Here is a 20435-nt window from a genome sequence, read left to right as displayed (position 1 = left end):
TTATATTTTTCATCTCTAACCTTTTGTCAGAAATACGGTAAAGAATAACAATTAAACAATACATACTGTTAGTGACATTTATCGAATGTTGAAAGTACTAAAATAGGATAGTATTAGAAAATATTTAATAGAACAATGATCATTTTAAGTAGATTGCAGGAGAAAGGTCCTGGTCAATCTCATTTTTGTATACATTTTTCATTATGTATGAGGAAACTTAACAGGCTTTGTAAATCAAGAGTTTTTTGCTGTTTATTTTTTGCCCTGACATTTAAATAGTAATAAAATTGTTTGCTAGACAAAAGGAATATTTACTAATATGTGACTATTTTGTTTTTCAGTCACATCTTCAGCTGCCCACAAAATTAGCAAAAGTCTTGGGATTATTTTAAATATTTGGAAAAATCATTTCGATGAAGGTAAATAATTTTTATTTAATTTATCATCCGTCTCAATAAATCTATGTTTATTTTGTCAATTTTGTTATTCGTATTTAATATCCAAAGGAAATTTTTTCAATCTGGTTTAAGTATGAAGAACCAAAATTACTGTTTATTTTTAATTCTTTTAAATTCATGTTTTTTTTACGATGATGCCTTTATTTTTCGTCTCTGAATACATCATGTTGCTAAAACAATCTGAGTTTTACATATACAATTTAGTTTTATTTTGATGCGATTACTTTTATTAACATGAATATAAATTTTGTATTCCAGAAAACCTTAAATGATTTTTGTGATGATTGAGTAAGCAAATACTGGGTTAAATCTCCGAGGGATTGCCGTTTACAAGCAAAATTTATGGTGATTTTGAAAGGAGTCAATTCTACACAAGAAATGTAAGATATATTTTTTGTCAATCCATAGGTTCATAAGTATTATCAAATGTATCACAGTTTGATAATACTTATGGACCTTTCTAGTATAGTATAAACATTATAATTTGTCCCTCATTAGAAGACCATGACCGTTCACCATGAGTGAAGTAAGGGTTGCCATAAAATATGTTCCGATGAGATCAATGGCTACCTTATACCGTGAGAATACTGCAAAAACTGTCCCAAGTCAAAATAAGTATTTATATTTGAAGCAGTTACTTTGCGATTTTCCATTTTATAATTAAAATATAACTTTGTTTTAAAATCACTATAAATATTTTATTATAACTTAATGATAAATTTGTTATTTAAATGATGTTCAAAAATATTTTTCGTCATCCAACCAAAGATGCAGATAACATTTATCTGATAAAAGTTTCTTATATTTGTCTATTGCAAAATTGATTAGTGCTACGTTATTATGACATACTGTTTTACTTTACAGGAAAGACTCGCACTTGTAAAAGTATTCAGGAAGGAGAAAGTGGATTCTTGCCGAATTAGCCAGAACTGCATTTCCTTTTGAGCCGCGGAATAACCACAACTAATTGCCTGTGGGAATCAATAAAAAGGGTAAAAATATTTTTATAAATTAAAAAAATAATGAATGCCACATTTGTTTTATGTGTTCTATAGTTTAATCTAGAATCATAAACATGATGCTGTTTTTATTTTTCGTCTCTGAATATAAAGTGTCGAAGACAAATTCTGAACAAAATTTATCAAAATATTTGATAAAAACTATCAATTGACTTTAGACTAATATATATATTTTTTTTTCAGGAAAGGCAACAAGAACAGACCAGCAAGTTCCAGCATATTTATAACTGAATTGGAAAAAGTATGAATACTGTTTTTTTTATCATTTATTATATCTGAATATTCATTAGTTTTAATTCAATCCCTACACCTCTATTACTCTAAATTAGTATATTTTTATTTCATTTACTTAGTTTGTTTAAACAATCTTTATCATAATTATTTTCAATAGAATATTATTGTTGCATTTCTTTGCTTTTGAAAGAAATTAAAGTTTTTTATGAGACTGCCATGACCTCTTGTGATCATTGAGATAACTAGTTGCAGAAACAATATGATTTCCATTAAAATGATGCGTTTTATTTTTCGTCTCTGAATCTTTTTTGTAGAGAAAAAAATACTGATTTCCATCATTTTACTGCAAATTAATTGAGTCTTTCACATATTTTTCTAATTCATTGTTTTATTTAATTACAGATCTGCCTGAGACATCAATGTTCTTCTGATCAAAAAAACTAGTTGTGTAATATTTAATATTTCTTGGAGATGGATAAAAAACATACTGGAGGAGTTTTCTTGCTAAAAAAAATAGACACCATGAAAAGTTATTATTTTTAATTTCATTGAAATTTTCATACCTTGTTAAAATTATGTTTGGAAATAAAATAAAAATATGTTTTTCAAAAAATCCTTTTCTTTATTTACACATAATATACACACTAATCAACACATTTTTTGGTAAAAATCCTATTACATTCATATATATTACACTAGATAACAATTTATTTTTTTATATACAGTTACATAGGAATTTAAAATTTACTTATTCAATCACAAGATACACATTATAATAAATCACCAGTTTAGTCAACTTAGCCATATTATATACTTTACATAGCGTGATGACATGATTTAGATTAATGCCAACGTTAAGCCTGCGGGGAACCCTGGTATGAAGAGCCATAGCTCATCTTGATATGTATTAAACAATAAATTTGTATGAAAAGAGTGAAAATGTGGAGGTTTCCATCTTTTTACTGAAGGATTTTTTTTGCAAATAAACCATTACTTTTTTTAAATAATATTTTTACCAGATCTTTAAAAAAAAAAAACAGTTATCAAAAGAGAGTAATGTAAGTGTAATATTTTCTATATTAAAAAAAAAAAAACAATGCATGTATGGAAGTAAAATGACAAATAGAAAAAAACTGTCATGGATTGAAACAAATTATTTTATTGATAATGTATTGTAAATTAAATATTTTATGAACATGAAAAACTTCCCCGCAGGCTGCTAAGGGTTGGCACAAATGTGCAGTCAATCTAAAACGGTGTCAAAATGACTGATTAAATTGTGTCAACCGTGCGCACAAAAACCATACATATTGCATTTTAATTTTGGTAATGGTCCAAAATATTTTTTTTATCAATGATAAATTCCTAAATGAAAATTCATTGTAACATTGAAAAATTTATTTTATAAAGTTATTATCGGCGAAAAAACACTGCCAGATGGCAAGCACCAGATCACATTTGAGATTTTGAAAAATTTAATTTAATTCTTTCCCGAAGGAGATAAGAAACATTTTCACCCTAAAAATATTGAGTCATTTTTATCACCTTGTACTGGGAGCTGAAGCGCAGGGCTGATCACCATTCCTTTATGTATTTGACAATCAAGATAACACTGCTTCTATACGATACAATGCCCTATGCACCATTCGGTGTGGATAAGGGTTAGAGAAATTATTGTTATAATTCTTTAACATGTTCACTGCCAATAGGATTTTCATAAAATGTTCAAGAGTGTTTTATGGTTTTCCATTAAATAGATATAAATACGATAGTTGCATTTGATATAATTTAATGGCAAATTATTGGGTTTTTTTAAATCGGACTGAGATTACTGACATAACGCAATTAGAAGACCTTGTCAATGATTGTGTCCCCTCAGAATAGCAATTAATGAATGTATACAGCGGGCGTGTTTGAGAGTTCGAAAAATTAAGCCAAAATAAGATATATAGTGTGTCAGCCACCGGTAGCCGACAAGGTGCAATTGGAATGTCTTGTGTAAGCTTCTGTTGGCTAGCATGGCAGTCAATATGTTAATAAATACCATATTTATGAATAAATAATGAATATTAATCATTTCCCTCGATCCCAATGGTTGCTAAAATACTAGCAGAACAAGTCACATCGGATGTTACTTTATAAAATAAAATAATATGATACAAACATTTTACATTTAAAGGTGGAGACTGACCGGAGCGTTTCGTCGTAGCGTAAAACAATGTTACAACGTTTTGTTATGACGAAATGCTCCGGTCAGTCTCCACCTTAACAGTTCAAAATTTATGCAAAGTGTGCCCAAAAGTATGTTGTTTATAATATATCAATAATTTCATTTAAATAAAACATTTGAAAGTATGTAAGAATGTCTAGGTTAAACTTTTCTCCTGTACATTAACTCCATTATCTGAGAACTTATTTTTACAACAAACATATTTACGTAATACAAAATGAATAAAGATATTACAATAATTAGACATTGGCTTTCCATCTGACGTGTTAAATGTGAAAAATTATTAATAGATACTTTAAAATGGACAATTAACAAAAATTTAGGTCACAGACCTGGTTAACATAGTAACAAATACTTACATATATACATGCTACATATTTGAATTGTAGATGTCAATTATTGTCTGACCTGGAAAAGTGGGAGGTTCTAGACATTTACAAAGCAAAACTTTGTATTTTACCTAAATATACTTGTCAGGCTTGAAATAAAATAATAACAATAAATGTACGGAATAATTAACGTACTGCGGAGGTTGGTATTGCATGTATATAATCTCGGCGCCGTATCAGCAATGCCTTGGTTTAAAGCTTGCGGCGCCTTGGAAAATTTAAATCCAAATACTGAGTCCGTAATATTTAAATAACACAATGGTGATGACAAAAATCACAGTTACAAGCAAAAAAATCTTACACTCAATTAAAGTGAATTATCTGCCCAAGAAAACATTAATGAATTAAAATTTCAAATTTATTTACTTTTTATTTTATTATTTTATAACTTGTCAATTTTTACTTGCGATAAAAATACAAGAGCGAGGAATTGTAAAAAATAATACCCATAATTATATTCTTAAATCTACCTAGCCACTCAAATTGTCTGAATAAATCACTTGTAGCTTTTTTTTTTTTTGAATAACAATTTTTGTACTCTTATACCATATGCACAAATATTTACGTTTTGTCAACTGAATGTGCTAATAATAAAAGTTAATAACTTACCAGGTGTACGAGTCTGAAATATGGATTTCTCTTGTGATGGAGTATGTTCACACCACAAGCTTCTCTAAGTAATTGGTGTGATTCATCTTGAACTTCTTTCAAATAAAAATAATTCTGTCCGCGAGTGCTCTTTATTTGGCACAAATTTCGGCATATTCAATACAGCAAAACAATATTATACAAACACTTTTTTTAACTAATGGCTTGTGCACATTGACTCTTGTTGACGGCAGAAAATGCAGGGTGTTTCTCTACACTGCATTGGCGTGCCATGTGTTGCCTGAAATCCACACTTCATACTTGTACACCTGGTACATATAGAGGACCATTTGCGTTAAATATTACCTCAAGGGTGCTTATTTCCATGTATACAATACTGTAAAGTGTAAAAATTGTAATTTAGTAGAAGGCAAGAGTAGGAGGCAAGTTGTGATGCAGTGGAGGATACAACTGCGGAACCACAATCCGATCCAAGATTATCATAACACAGTTTTTACTTACATCATTTTTTGACATGCATATATTTGTTTCTTATTAAACTAATCCACACATGTGCTACCTATTACTTTAGTAATAGGGAGATTCTCTTAAAGAAGAAACAACAAAAAATATTCCCTCAATAAACAGTCAACATATGTTTTTTTTTTCAATCGTTCAACATTTAATAATTTGAGTTTTTAGCATAGTCAATTTAAAAAATTAACTTTCAAGGGCATTTTATGAATTTTTTATTCAAAACATGATTCCTAAATAAAATACTTTTAAAATGTGATGCCAAATATATCAAATTTAATAATTAAAAACAAAATGTGAATTAGCAATGGTGGAAAGGGTTACCGTGCTTCGTCCCGAGTAAATGTCTTTTGAAAAGAAGCAAGTTGAGGTGGTGGGGGGGTGGGTGTGGCCCCCGCAGCAGCTGCCGTCAGCGGTGGTGCAGGCTGAACAGGTCTCCGGCCGAGGGCAGGGGGGCGAGCCCGCTCGTCACGTCGGGGAGCTGCGTCACGTCCGGCAAGCTCTCCAGATGCGACTTGATCTCCGTTCTAACGGCGTAGATTTTTTGTAACTTCTCATTGTATTCCTGGAATGTTTGCACCGGTACACTTAGTATTCTTCTTCAATGCATAGAGCACTGCAGCATATAAACACAGTGTATCTTGATGGTTAACACATGAAGGAAAGGTGACCAGCCCTCCGCTGCAGGAACCAGTCCCGGGAAATATTGAATAATAATTAGAGTGAAAAAATCATTCTAATATTTATTCAATGGGTTCCCAGGTGACCATTACACTACGGAGGCGGACTAATTTATAAAGAGGCAGATTATTTCTTCAGTTAGCTTATATTACATTTAATACAAACTAATATTTACACTTAATTTAACTCTAATTTAATATATTTATATCTCCTTACAATACACATAACATTTCTTTTTAAATTTTTCTCTTCATTCTTCATACTTTTAGGCCTCTCATCATAAGATGAGGAAGAAATACGCCACAAAGAACAAACCTCCAAGTTTAAGGAATACAGCGAATGGTAGATATACCTCGAGTTGCTCCTCAGACTGCCGGGTGAGATCCTTTTGCGCCTGCGTGAAGTCTCGCAACGCCGCGGCCAGCTTGCGGCGCCGCTCCAGCTCCGCCGACAGCCGCGCGTTGTAGTCCGCTAGCAGCTCCACGGCCGCCGACACCAGCGCAGACAGCTTCAAGGCTGATTCTTTATCTGACACATCAAAGGCATTCGTTGAAACTTCAATTATTTCGGTTGGAATTTAATTCATGTATTTACTACGAATAATCGAAGAAAGACTACCACTAAAGAAAGGCACCTACTCGCGACAATCACGAAGAGGCACGCCAAATGGATCGGTCACGTGTTGAGACAGGAGGGTTTCCTGCACCTGGAGGGAGAAAACGCCAGATACGATCACGCAGCGAATATCTTTGCGACTTATTTGAGGACATGGGCTGTTCATAGTATAAGGAGCTGAAGAGGGTTTCTTAAAATACACTGGAGTGGCGAAGGAGGTGACATTTGTTACTGCAGACCGATCCTCAAGATTGAGACCACAGAAGATTTGCTCAACCCAAAAGCTTCATGGCTAAACCGTAATGTTTAAAATACCATGATAAATGAACTGAACATTAATAGCTAAAACCTAAATTTATAAATTCCGTAAAGAACTAAACATTCACGGCTAAGCCCTAAATGAAGAGTGTTGCTGACGAGTGAGGATATACATACCTTCAAGCTTAGCGAGAAGTTGGACTTCGGACACCTCTGGAGGAAGGGAGGCTATGCGTTCTCTAACGGCTGCGTCACTAGAAGCGCTGTTTTCCAGTTCTAGGAGAGCCTGTAATTTGAAAAATTAAATAAATAAAAACTAAAATTCAATATTAACCGTTGCGAGTACCGAGAATCGGTATGACTCTGGTTGCTAAAAGCGCGGCCTGCCCTATATACCGAAAATGACATCAGTGTATTTTGGTGGTCGAGCTGGGAGGTTATGTCGTAGCGTACGCTTTTCTAAAGTTTTAATTCATCAATAATATTCACAAATAAACAAATTTAAATAATTTTTATTGAAAAACTTAAATACATTTTTAGTAAAAACTTATTGTTTTCACCCTTACAATGTCAAATTCGTCCAATAGTGATGTTGAAAGTCATTGTTATACTCAAAGCAGTGATAGTTCCAATGAAATTAGAATATTTATCAATTGGAGGATGCTTATCGATGGTAAAAACTCCTAAACTGAAAGGAAATTTATGTTTTTTTTCTCGAATTGCACTTAACTTTAAATATTGTAGTATATACAAGTGTGTTTATTACAAAATGCTGTAAAAGAAATACTAAAATCAATCAATATTTGAGACAAATATTACTGATTTTATACACACCCAATAAAAAAGGACCATTTTTCCAACAAAAAAAACTCTTCAGCAATTTTAGCATACACATAAGAAAAATCTCAGCACTAAAATGGTAAAATTTTAAAATAAATACAATTCTTTCAATGTGGTGACAAAAGTATGCAGTTTTGCAGGTCAAACAACACCAAAATATTGGTTTGTTTGACCCCCAACTGGTCCTGATGAATCATAGTGTGCCACATGATCAATCCGGTGATAACTCGGCTATTGATTATGCTTTTACAAGCTTGTGTAATTTAAACACAAGGCGTTGATTCCTTTTTTTAAATTTAAGTTTCACACGGTAAATATCACTATTTCTTAAAATGTATTGTGACACGTGTCTCGATGCATTCAACCGGGTTTCGTCGTAACCGACATCATCAAACTGGTGCTGTAACGAAACCCGGTTGCTGGTTTAAAAAAATTAATGAAGAAAAAATTACATAGTTGTTATTTTATTATATTATTCGAGTCTTTATAAGTGCCCTTGTGGTAGTATTTTACGAAAATGGCGCTATACAAATTATCCAAATAATAATTATTAGTATTACCTTGACTAGTTCCTCTGGCTCCGGAGGGTCGCCAGGCGGGGTCTTGGGGCTGAGCGTCACGTGCGTCTCTATGAGCCCGTCCACCTCCACTTTGGTCTCGCTGAAGGTGCGCTCCCTCTCGCCGTTCTTGGACCGCTTGTCGTTGTTGTTTTCAAACACATCCCCCCCCTTCCGTTTCTTCGGCTTGGCAGCGGAAGCCGCTTCCGGATCCACTGAAAAAAATAACAGACAATGATATCGTAGTCATACAGGAGAAAGTGACCGAGTGCATTGTTTTACAAAAACATGATCATTGACTATTTGATATCTTACTAGCTTAATATCGCCCTGAAAAAATCCCAAAGGATTTTAGACTTGGAAGTATAATATATTGACAAGTTAAACATGACTAACTGCATTCATGTTTATTTTGTTGCCAAGCAAAAGTGACTTGAATGGCCCTCCTGAACATTTTACGTTTTGGTGGTTGGTCACTTTCTCCTGTACGACTACGATATTATGTTATTCGATCAAAGCAGGGTTGTCCAAATAGCTAAATAGATTGGAGGGCTGCAGAAACAAATACTTAAACTTTTCAAAGAATAAATAAAAATACAGGGACGTTTACAACTTTTGAGTGTGTCCGAATACTTGTATATTATTTTTGGATGACGTCCCTGTATATTATTTTTGACATCTCATCAAAGATGAAGAAGAATATGACGGTCGTCAGCCCCGTAATTGCCCAGACTTCCATATTCTTCTTCATCTTTGATGAGTTCTCAAAAAATATTATACAGGGATGTCATCATATTATAATGTGATTGTTTTTTAGAATAAATATTTTATTTATTTATTTGGGATGCCATACAAATAAAACACCTCCGCCCGCCTTCGTAGTGTAATGGTCAGCACGCTTGGCTACCGTATTGGAGGTCCCGGGTTCGATTCCCAGGAGGGATTCAAATAAATATAAGTGATTTTTTCACTTTAATATTTATTCAATATTTCCCTGGACTGGTATATGAAGCGGAGAGCTGATCACCTTTTTTTCATGTTTTAACGATCAAGATAACAGCACTGTGTTTATACGATACACTGCCCTATGCACCATCGGGTGTGGATGAGGGTTTGAATTTTTGTTGAAAAATATATATTTAATTTATTTATTTGGGATGCTATAAAAACAAAACAATATTCTACAAAACAAGTTATATAAAAGGAAAATATTTCATATTTGCGGTAGATCAAAAACACGTCGCGTGCTGCATAAATATAAGCTGCGCTTTGGACAACCCTGGATTGAGATCCCCAAAATTCCATAAAAAAATTGCTTCAAAATTAAAGTGTCTTATAATCCCTAGCATCTTATAGTCTGTAAAATACGGCGTTCTTTTATTTTTCGAAAACTGTATATCCGCACAAAAAGTAAAAGTCTGTAGAATAATTGCTGCAAACCAAAAAGAAGCATTAAGTGACTGTGCATTGAAAATAAAATACTTTCCATAAACGTCGTTAAAAACATGCAGATAAATCAAATAAGTAAATTACGTAATTGCATGCCGAATGGTTGAATCCATCTTTTGACAATTGACAAAACATAGAATTTGTTAACACACTCTTTATCATTCATCGTTCACATTGTGTAATGCCTCTTTAAATGTGTTAAATAAAATACCACTTTAAAGTAGTATTACACAAAGTGAACGATGAATGATAAGGAGAGTGTTATATTACCATATCACAAAGTTAACAACGCTTTTAACCCTTAATTAATATCACGAAGAAATTACATAACTGCTTATTATTTATTAAATGTATAAGATAATAAAACTAGCTTATTATTAAAGTGCTTTATTGATTTTATCATATTTAAAAGAAATAACATGAACTAAATATCAAATGCGAAGCAAAAAATGCTTAATTTTTTTATGCGAAGTTGCTTTGACCCCAAGCGACTAATTAAGGGTTAATATACAAAATGTATAATTTGTTTAATTCATCCTCCTGCCTTCACATTCTACTTGAAAGCATTTCACATGAGTTAATAACCTACATGAGTGTGTAACCCAATATTCGAAAACTCACCTGCTTTTATAAATGCAGAGAATTTAAGGTTTAGCAATTAACCCCATAATTTATTAATAACAGTCTGTAATCAAACCACTTGTTAAGGCCCAGCATTCTTTTAGTCGCAACTTAATTTTCTCTAAATCCAGGTAACATTTTACGTAATTGATCTTTCTCAAAACACCGTTTTCGCATTGAAAAAATAAGTATTTCTTCGAAATAATTATATGGTGTTGAAAAGAAAATAATTATTAAAAAATAAGGAGTTAAAAAAAATTATTAAAATATTTCATCGATACATATCCTAAAAAACTAAAAAATATCTAATGTACATTCTTTAAAAAAAATGAGCGTGAATACACGTGCATCCCTGAGCGCATTCTGATTTAAACGCTTGAGACAAGCTTGAGATCTCAGCCTTAAAATAATAATATGGCATCCAGTAATATTTCTTCTCCATAAGTATGTGTAATATTTCATATGTGAAATAAAATATTTTTAATATAAATAATTGACAAAATAAGCTGGTGAAATCTAAACAATGAACAACAAAAAAGCAGCTTGTATAACTTTAAAATACAACACAATACAATCCGATAGTACCACCAAAACTTCTTAACCTTTCCGGGAGTACAATAATTTATGTTCGGCTTTCCCTAGCGAGTGGGATTGTTTTACATGAAAAAAAAATTTTTTTTCATGTGATATGTATTATCAAGAAAGAAATTATGTAAAAATAAAATTAAAAAAATAACATATCAAGGTTATATTTTATGACAAAATTACATACAAATATCCACCGATGTCATTGCTACACAAGTTAGATCATACCAACTGGCAGACAAACTTTTGACGTTCATAAACATCGATACTCCTTTCAAGAAAATTCGCACCGACGTTCATTTACGTCCATACTCCCGGCAAAGTTAATCACAATAAAAAAAATCATTTCAAATATTAAATAATGCCAATTAAACCATGACTTTTGACATGTCAGAATCTTGTACACTAAAGTAGGAAAATGAAAGAGGGGAAAAATATATTCAGCTAAGATACCAGTCTCTTAGAAAACTAAGATATATGTCTTCTCTCTATGCTGGCTGACCTTCCACTCTGCTTTGCATTATGATTTTTTTTTTTTTTAAAGAGAAATATTTTTGTTTTTATTATTTACACAAATATTTAAATTTCATACTACTTCTGTGAGCCTAAGCGACTCATTATTACAAATAGGTATCAAATTGTGGTAGAATGGATTCGAACCGAGAAACTCTGACTCGAAGAGTCCGCGACACTAACCACGGCCCGACACTGTCATATTCATTCATTCAAACCCCCTTATCCGCACCCCAATGGTGCATAGGGCACTGCATTATATAAACGCAGTGTTATCTCGATCGTTAACACACAAAGGAAAGATGATCAGTCCTCCACTTCAGGTACCAGTCCAGGGTAATATTGAATAAATATTAAGAGTGAAAAAATCACTTTTATTTATTTGACCCCCCTGGGAATCGAACCCGGGACCTCCAGAACCACTACGTGCTGACCATTACACTTCGGAGGCAGACTGTCATATTACTTTCATATTTCTCTTCCTCAGTTACATGATCATTCTAGTTACCTTTTCTTTTGTATCTATAACTTCTCTATCCCTTACCGCTTAAGTTAGGATCCCAATGATTATAAGTTTTGTTTTTTTTTTTAATTTACTGTATAGTAAATTTCAAAAAAATGATTTATTAATATTATCTCTCAGAACGAGCATAATTGGTTCCAGAATCTTACTCGGTAAGCAAACATTTGTCCCGGCTCGTGAATGTCGTGAAAAAGGCACTTGCCCTTTCTCTGTAACTCGTTATGCGAAATATTGCTCGTTAACCGGATCCACGCGGCTCGCATAAGCGTATGTGTTTTAACAAGACATGCCCGATACGCGGCTGACATAAGCGTTTGTGTTTTCACTTTGCTCCAAGTTTCGAACCTCAGTTCAACTTGGAGGGATTTTTTCATGGTGTGGAACTTTGGATAAAATAATACGTCAATCCTCGGCCTTATGACATCTGTTGAAATATTTGACTAATAATTTGTAACATCACAAGGATAAATAAAACAACAGATCCCTGATTTTTCTCACCGTCGGTAATTAGTCCGCGCCATAATCATGCCCTATATCTGTCTCACTCTCGACGCTACGCATCGCCAGTGGGTAAGAGTGACACACGATGCGTGCTTTGATTTATTTATGTTACGATCTAATTTGTTTATATTACGATATATTTCAAGAATAATGTGACACACGTGTATTATAGAGTACCCAAAAGGCACAATGAATCCCATTGAACGTTTTTGTTTACGAAAATAAATCGTTTCATAACTAAATACATGATAAAAGTAATCATTTAAAAAACGGCGAAATACAGCCGCGCATGAGCATCTATTAGGAACAAAGTTAACGCGTTTAAAAGGTTAAGAGAGCAACTTTTTCAAATTGTTTATGTTCGTTATGAGAGGTTCCACTGTATTATGGTATTGTCCGCCTCCGGGTTTACCATGTTACGGTACCGTGCTTTAGGTCCCGGGTTCGATTCCCAAAGGGGGTGAAAATAAATATTAGTGATTTTACACGCTAATATTTATTTAATATTACCCTGGACTGGTCCTTGAAGCGCAGGAGTGATGACCTTGCCTTCATGTAAGTAATAATCAAGATAACACCGCGTCAATATGATGCAGTGCCCTATGCACTATTGGGTGCGGATAAGGGTTAGAAGAATTTTAGTATTACTAAAATGATCTATAAAACTTGCATATTTTAAGTCAATAATGCAACGAAGCTAGAATAAATTAGTACATAGTAAAATTAATGAATTTTATTTATATCAAGTCTATATCTTTAGCAACCTTGTAACCTTTACACAATTCGTGTCATGTCATGTTATCATGTTTTACACATAAAACTAATCAAAATGATAAAATAAAGACTTCTTACAACAGTTAAAACAGAGTCAAAACAACAAACAACAACAATGTATTGATCAAAACACATAACTTTCATTCAAAATTCATTAAACAAATCATGTAATTCACCAAACATGATTTGTCGATTATTTTATGAGGCATTTCCAGTCAATCAGACTTTTATCTCGAGACAAGAAGCTAGCATAGCTTGGTGGTTCTATACATATGCTGTTTTATTTACAAACAAAACATAAAATAATAAAAATAAGTTAGAATATTAAAAATGTTTACAATTATTGGGTCTCCCGGCGGTAGCGGAAGACTCTATGGGGCCGGTTTCATTAATCCCAGCACTCAGTTCTATGTTCACTGAGGAAAAGTCATAGTTAGTTGGCACAAAAACATGACAATTCACATATCGATCACTCCTTTCAACAACGTCATATATCAAAAATCGAAAATTTTCGGTTGTGCATGTTTTCGGAATGCCCAGAAAATGTACTATATCCCATCAAAAGCGGCATATTTTTAACTTAATATTTACCCGCTACAGGGCAGAAAGTGTTGTTTTTGCATTTTGAAGAAAAGGTATAGTTTAATAATTTTTTTAAATATACAAAATATTTTTCAAATGGAGAAATAACATTCAGATTTTACCTAAAAAGATCTGTTGCACAGTAAAAAGTCCAATAAGTGGCTTGATATTTATTTTTAATACTTTTGATTATATTTTTAAACTTTATAAACGATCTCCTGAAAAATCAAGTTTTTGATATGTGACGTTGTTGAAAGGAGTGAGCGATATCATCAATACAAAGCAATTCAGGTATCGCACTAAACAATTTACAATTGAATAAAATTAGGTTCATCCTAACAATCACATAAACTCATTTGATTCAGCAATTTCGACTAAATATCGGGACGTTTTTTTGCAGCGTCGGGACACCACGCCAATAATGAAGATAAACAATATAAAGACAAATGACAACCCAAAAATAGCTTAAAAATTTAATAGTAATTATTGTATACAATCAAGTATAGTACAGTAGAACGGGGCTACTTTAACTTTGATGAGTTACTTGAGCCCAGTACAAAAATTAGATCGTGGTATCGTTCGAAGTATTGTGACAATAAGTGTCACCTCGTCGTGTTGGGGAAACAAGGTTCTATCTCACACATTTAGGTATTTTCACATTTAACTCTAACTCTATTCAGATTTAAATTTAGGTTCAATCTGTATAAAAATTACAACAAAAAACCAATTCAATCGTTAGAAATTCAAAGGGAAACAAAGTTCTATCTGTTATTATGAAATATCATTCAGAGAAACAAGGTTCTATCTTGACTAATTTCATACTAAATAGTATTCAAGATGGCGGAATAGCTGAGTTTTGTAAACCGCCAAATTCGAGTTTTGTGGGATATAACGGGTGAATTTATTAATATTCCCGAAAAAATGATACAGAAAGGTAGTGTAAGCATACATTTTTCATATTTTGAAATAAAAATCAGTAATTTTCGCGATAATCTGTGGAATTTACACTGTTGAATTTATCATTATTTACCAGAGGCAAATTGGTTGCTGCTAAAAAAGTACTCAAAAAGAAAAATTGCTTGGAAATGTGCAAATTTAAGTGCGGGGCACTGGATTCCAGAAGATGTAAGAAACATCATACATAAAAAGCATTATGAACTGTCACAAAATGAAAAATATCATTTTATTTCTAAAATATCATTTTGTTTCCGAAAGAAAAAAGTTTACGTTTAAATACTATTTAAAAAATGAATCATTCATGTTTCGTATACAAAATATTTTATTTGGGAACACTAGATAGGTATATCTCAGAAGGTTATATACAGTGTCTACATTAGAAGACGCTACAACAGGTATACATACCTTCACAAAACAAAAGGGGTAGGTAAACATGGAAAACACCACAAAATTGCTAAGAAAAAAGGCGCTTGGTCAGGGATCATATAAATTCATTTCCTCGTGTCTTCTCATTCACTCATGTCTTATAATGCTTTATTAAGTGTTTGTATTTTTTTGCATTTATTATATTTTAATTAAAGTTTTATTGTGTTATGTTTATTTCTGTTAAATTGTTTCCTATAATATAAAAAAATATCAACCTTATTTATGATAATCAATATACGTTATGTTTTGTTTCTTTTTCCTAATGTTATTGATACTAAAATATTCAAAAAAACGTTTTCATTCCACCAACTTTGGCAGTAAAAACAAATTAAAATAAATATTTCAGTCATCTAAGTGACTGCAACAAGGTTCTATTTGAGATAGAACGTTGTTGCATTGTATTATTTGAATAATTTTGAAAAATCACAAGGTTCTATCTGAACTTTTGCTTAAAAATTATTTATTATTCCAACTTTTCTAAAAAATGTTGCATTAAATTTGCTTTCCGGTTTGATTTATTCATATTATTAAAATAATAAACAAGTATTTACATAGAATATTAGAGAGAACATTATCTAAATTTTCAACCTCTCATATCTCAAAACTATAAGGAATCTATATAGAACCTTGTTTCCCCAACACGACGACCTGTCAGGGAAACAATGAATCATGTCGATACGTTCATTATTGTAGACCAAATACAGATTTAAATCCTTTTTTTTACTGGGCTCAAGTAACACATCAAAGTTCAAGTAGCCTCCTTCTATGGTAATCTAATTTATCAAAATAATACAGTGGAACCACTTATAACGAGCATTATTCGTTCCAGAATCTTACCCGTTAAGCGAAACATTTTTTGTTTTGACTAGTGCGAATGTCCCGCCTCACAGGAGGTTTTCGTGAAAAGGGAACTTGCCCTTCCTCTGGTACGTGCGAAATGTAGCTCGATAAGGGAGCAACTTTTTCACTTTTTTTTTGCTTGCTATGCGAATTACTCATTATGAGAGGCTCCACTGTACTCCCATCATTGAAAATTTGATAAAATAGTGATGATTTTTTACCCCTTTTCTAGGCAAGTCTTCATTCAAAAAATTTACTTGTATTGATTTCAATCTCACCAGGCATGCATCAGCATCCGAAACCGGGCATAACATCCCAAAAATATGCAAAACTGAAAATCAGTCAAGTTGAACGATTTACAACATTTTGAGTGTGTCCAAATACTTGTTCACAAAATGTGGATTATCTCCAATTACAGGAGTTATTTTCACATTATTTTTTGACATCTCATCAAAGATGAAGAAGAATATGGAGGTCGCAGGCTGCCGTCAGCCCCGTAAAAATAAATTATCTGGTAAAATTATAAGCTTAAATAATAAAAATGAAAATGGTGTTTTCTGGCGTTTCTCATGTGTGTGATTGTAATCCAGGATTCGGACCTCACATACGAGTTTCTACTTAATAAAAAGCTTCTTTACATCTCATCAATAGATGTCTCTAGTGAAGTTCTAGTGATTCAAGAACAAGGTTTCTAAATTGGTGACAAGGTTTCAAAACTCACCGGCGATTTTGAATTCTTCTATTTGTTTTCCCGTATAGACGCCCCTCTCTCCCCAAATGTTGAGGATCCTCCCCAGAGTGTTTCTGGTTTTCTCGTTCATCCCCGTGGCGGCCATATGCTCAAACGCCCTCTTTAACACGTCGCCAAACTCTTTGCCATACTCCGGGCCTTTCTTCTTACTGTTCTGTATCACGTCGTTGGCAAGATACATGAACGTCAACTGTTTTCCATCTTTGACTGAAATAAAAATATTTTTAAAATCAACAACCATGAATTGAATTTTATTTTTAAACATAAATTGATGGTGCAATGTCTAAAACAGCGTTTCTCAATTCGTGCGAGTAGAATTTTTATCTGGTCACCTGAAAAAACCTTCATTTTGGTGTTTTCTGCTTTTTAAATAACTTTGGATTGGATTACTCTAACAATGAATATTCTTCTTCTTCTTCAAACCCTTATCTGCAACCCCAATTGTGCATAGGGCACTGCATTATATAATCTCAGTGTTATCTTGATCCGTTAACATATGATGGAAAGGTGAACAGCCCTCCGCTTCAGGTACCAGTCCAGGGTAATATTGAATAAATATGAGAGTGAAAAAAAAACTTATGTTTATTTGACCCCCCCCCCCTGGGAATCGAACCCGAGACCTCCAGTAGTCGAGCGTGCTGACCATTACACTACGGAGGCGGACAATAATAAATAATATGATTAATAAAGATGAACTACATATTAGTGTGAAGCAAGCTTTTTATGTTAAAGATATTTCTTAATAAAATTCTTGTGTTTATCTTCAAACTTTAAGTATTTAGTTTACATGAAACAGAATAACATAATATGTTGATAAATTATTTGATTTTTTCATCCAAGTTTTTAAAGGTTAAATATTTATAAAATGTTTATGTACTAAAGCTATGTTAAAATTTCTTTTATTTTCTTCTAATAAAGAATACGTTATATTTTACCTTAGTGAAAAACCGAATGAATAAATCAAATAAATGTTGAATAAATTGCGCAAAAACTAAAATTAATTTCCTCCATAAATCACATAACATACGATAAATACGAAATAAGGGTCCCGGTTTTGAAAAATAAAAACAATTATTCAATTCATAACTAAATTAACGTTTGCTGAGCAACATTGCATCATTGTTAATCATTTTTTTCGAGTTTTTATTTTATTTCTTACTAACCTCAAATGTACTGCCACAAAAAAACCTATTCAAATGAGAGAAATTTGTTTAAAAGTACATTTTTAACGCAAACAATATACATATCAATGAAAGAGACTACATAAAATGGTTTGATACTAACTTTTGAGAAGCTCTTTAAACCAAATTTTGACCGCAGTAGCGTGATGTTTCCTGTGATGTATGAGCCATAACGATAACGTTTGGATACTTTGTTGACTAGAATTCAGATCATGCAGTTTTTTTATAAGAGCACTCTCCGTAAATCCAGACATTATTATAAAGAAATAATCCAAGTTTCGTGGTCGGCGGTACCTTCGTCCGGAAAAAAACAAGCGACAAACGAAGAACGACCAACCCGACGAAACGACAGAAAAAAACCCACCAGAAAACGCTGATAACAAAATCAAAATCAGATAGAAATACTGTATCCAGAAAATGAATATCCAGCATTGACAAAAAATACACCATAAGCACATGAACCTACTAGTAGGTACCTACCTACATTTATTCACATTTCGATATTGAGGCGGGGTTTGTTGTTAATTTCATTAGAAAATCATATGGATAGCGGTGGGATGGAGAAAATAATGGAATCGTCAGAGATTCTCTTGGAGGCGGCGAATTCGAATTCCGGACAATATGGAAACAATCTGTATCTCTGTGGACCGAGAGGTCACGGGAACATCCGGGGATTGGGAACTCGATATTACCCCTTGGATACCGAGTATGCGAGAGATGAAGGAAAAACAACTTTGCCGTTGTTGTTTGGGATTCGCCATGTTTACCTCTATATTAATATTAGCACTGATAATATACCTAACTTAATGAATTTAATATGCCCGGAAGAAAGAAAGAAATGAACTTGACTTACGTCTAACATGAAAATGATTGAAAGGAAACATAATTTAAAAACTTGAATGTTTCATGTACCTGATTTTATTTGTTAATTAAACATATTGAAAAATGACTTTCCTTATTACATATGCGAAAAGAAAAACTAAAGACCAAATGTCTTTAAAAACAGTCCGATGTCACTATTACTCAAGTCTTACTCGGATTTTTCTATTGACGGGGCACCATACGAAGATTTGAGGGTGGTCCATGGTTAGAGCCTTGGACGGCTCTCAGGGTTGGCCCCGTTGACGACAACCAGCTGGTAGACTAGGCGATCGTTCCGTAGATAATTCCGTGATTGGAACCTTAGGCGGTTCCCGGGGTTCGGTCCCGTGTGGGATGACGGCCAGCAACTTGAAGGCTGGGTGGTCCTTGAGATGCAGGAATCTGGCGTTTCTGGGTGGACGACGGACGTCCTAGATGTGGCGGTTCCTTCGTGGCTGGAGGGATTGGGTGGCCATGGTCGGTACCACTGGCGGCGCAGGAATCTGGCGTTCCTTGATGGGGATGATGATGAAGGCGGCACCTTCGCGACTAAAAGGCGGCTAGGTGGTTAAATGGCTATGTAGCGCTGGCTACCTCGTGTCTTGGCGACGACACTATCACTTTCACTTGCGACATCTTTTTTGACATTTTACAAAATAAAATATTGGACATTGCTTACTGCGCAGAAAAAATAGAAGAATTTATAAAAATTTTGGAAAATGAGAGAAATAATTTTGATGAATTATGGACTATATTGAGCCAAGAAAATTTATCTCATAAGGAAAGCGGAAGACCTGGACATGACATGACGGCTGCTGATAGACGATCACTATACAGGCAAAAATTTATCGAAATAATGAATGTTTTGATAAACCACACCAGAAAGCGATTCAAAGATTTTGATAATTTGATTTTTATGGAATTATTAGATGTGTCAAAATTCAAAACCTACGCCAAAGGGTTTCCAGAAAATTGTTTCAAATGTTTGAAAAATAATTATGGTAATTTTTTTGATTTTTCGAAACTGAAGGGCGAACTAATTTACATTTACGCTTCTCCAGAATTTAAGCTTAGAAATTTGATGGACCTAAAAGAAACTCTAAAAGATAATGAGTTGAATGACATTCTTCCTGAAATAAACAATTTAATGAACTTAATTTTGACAATTCCCATGACGAATGCTTCGGGGAAAAAGTCGTCCACAATGAAGCGAATCAGAACATATAGTCACAGTACGGTGAGTGAAGAAAGTCTCCCATCTTGGGCGATTATTTCAGTAGAAAGGGCATTATTGCTGGAGTTGAAAGAGAAGGAAAAATTTCACGATCGTGTCATTGACGATTTTTCAAAGAAAGAACATCAAATTGAACTTCAGTTCAAAAGTATGAAAAAATCCGAGGTAATAAATACACTTTTATTTTCTGCTTTCATGTTTATTCCGTTAATTCTAGTTAATATAAAAGTATAC

At 33.2% G+C, this 20435-nt stretch overlaps 1 protein-coding gene across 4 annotated transcripts; it reads right to left on the bottom strand.

Annotated features, from left to right (window-relative positions):
* Positions 1–2310: 2310 nt before the first annotated feature.
* On the bottom strand, positions 2311–18559 carry LOC148304747 (regulation of nuclear pre-mRNA domain-containing protein 1B-like). Of its 4 annotated transcripts, XR_015838302.1 has the most exons (8): positions 18210–18520; positions 16896–17132; positions 13708–13785; positions 8407–8618; positions 7184–7292; positions 6486–6661; positions 5777–6017; positions 2311–5219 (listed from the first exon to the last, which is right to left on the bottom strand). XR_015838302.1 is itself a non-coding variant. In XM_088267788.1 (7 exons), exons 1-7 carry the CDS (start codon positions 18358–18360, stop codon positions 5862–5864), a joined length of 1119 nt encoding a protein of 372 aa, XP_088123914.1. In that variant the 5' UTR covers positions 18361–18559; the 3' UTR covers positions 5577–5861. The 4 variants fall into 4 exon arrangements, 2 of the variants coding, with proteins under 2 accessions (XP_088123914.1, XP_088123915.1); XR_015838303.1 differs by lacking the exon at positions 13708–13785; XM_088267788.1 differs by lacking the exon at positions 2311–5219 and having other exon boundaries at positions 5577–6017; positions 18210–18559.
* Between the last annotated feature and the right edge of the window lie 1876 nt (positions 18560–20435).

Source organism: Brachycentrus maculatus, unplaced genomic scaffold (assembly GCF_059751285.1).
Source record: "Brachycentrus maculatus isolate JH-2025_06_01 unplaced genomic scaffold, ASM5975128v1 h1tg000306l, whole genome shotgun sequence".
Taxonomy (NCBI): Eukaryota; Metazoa; Arthropoda; class Insecta; order Trichoptera; family Brachycentridae; genus Brachycentrus; species Brachycentrus maculatus.
This window is presented reverse-complemented; position numbering and strand designations above follow the sequence as displayed.

What these genes read in the sequence shown, in the direction of transcription:
- LOC148304747 (XM_088267788.1), bottom strand. Translation starts at nt 18,360, where the DNA reads ATGTCTGGATTTACGGAGAGTGCTCTTATAAAAAAACTGCATGATCTG. An exon ending in AGAAGAATTCAAAATCGCCG is followed by an intron (nt 13,786 to 16,895) that starts GTGAGTTTTGAA and finishes ACTTTTCCTCAG; the next exon opens with TGAACATAGAACTGAGTGCT. An exon ending in CGCCGGGAGACCCAATAATT is followed by an intron (nt 8,619 to 13,707) that starts GTAAACATTTTT and finishes TATTTTTTTCAG; the next exon opens with TGGATCCGGAAGCGGCTTCC.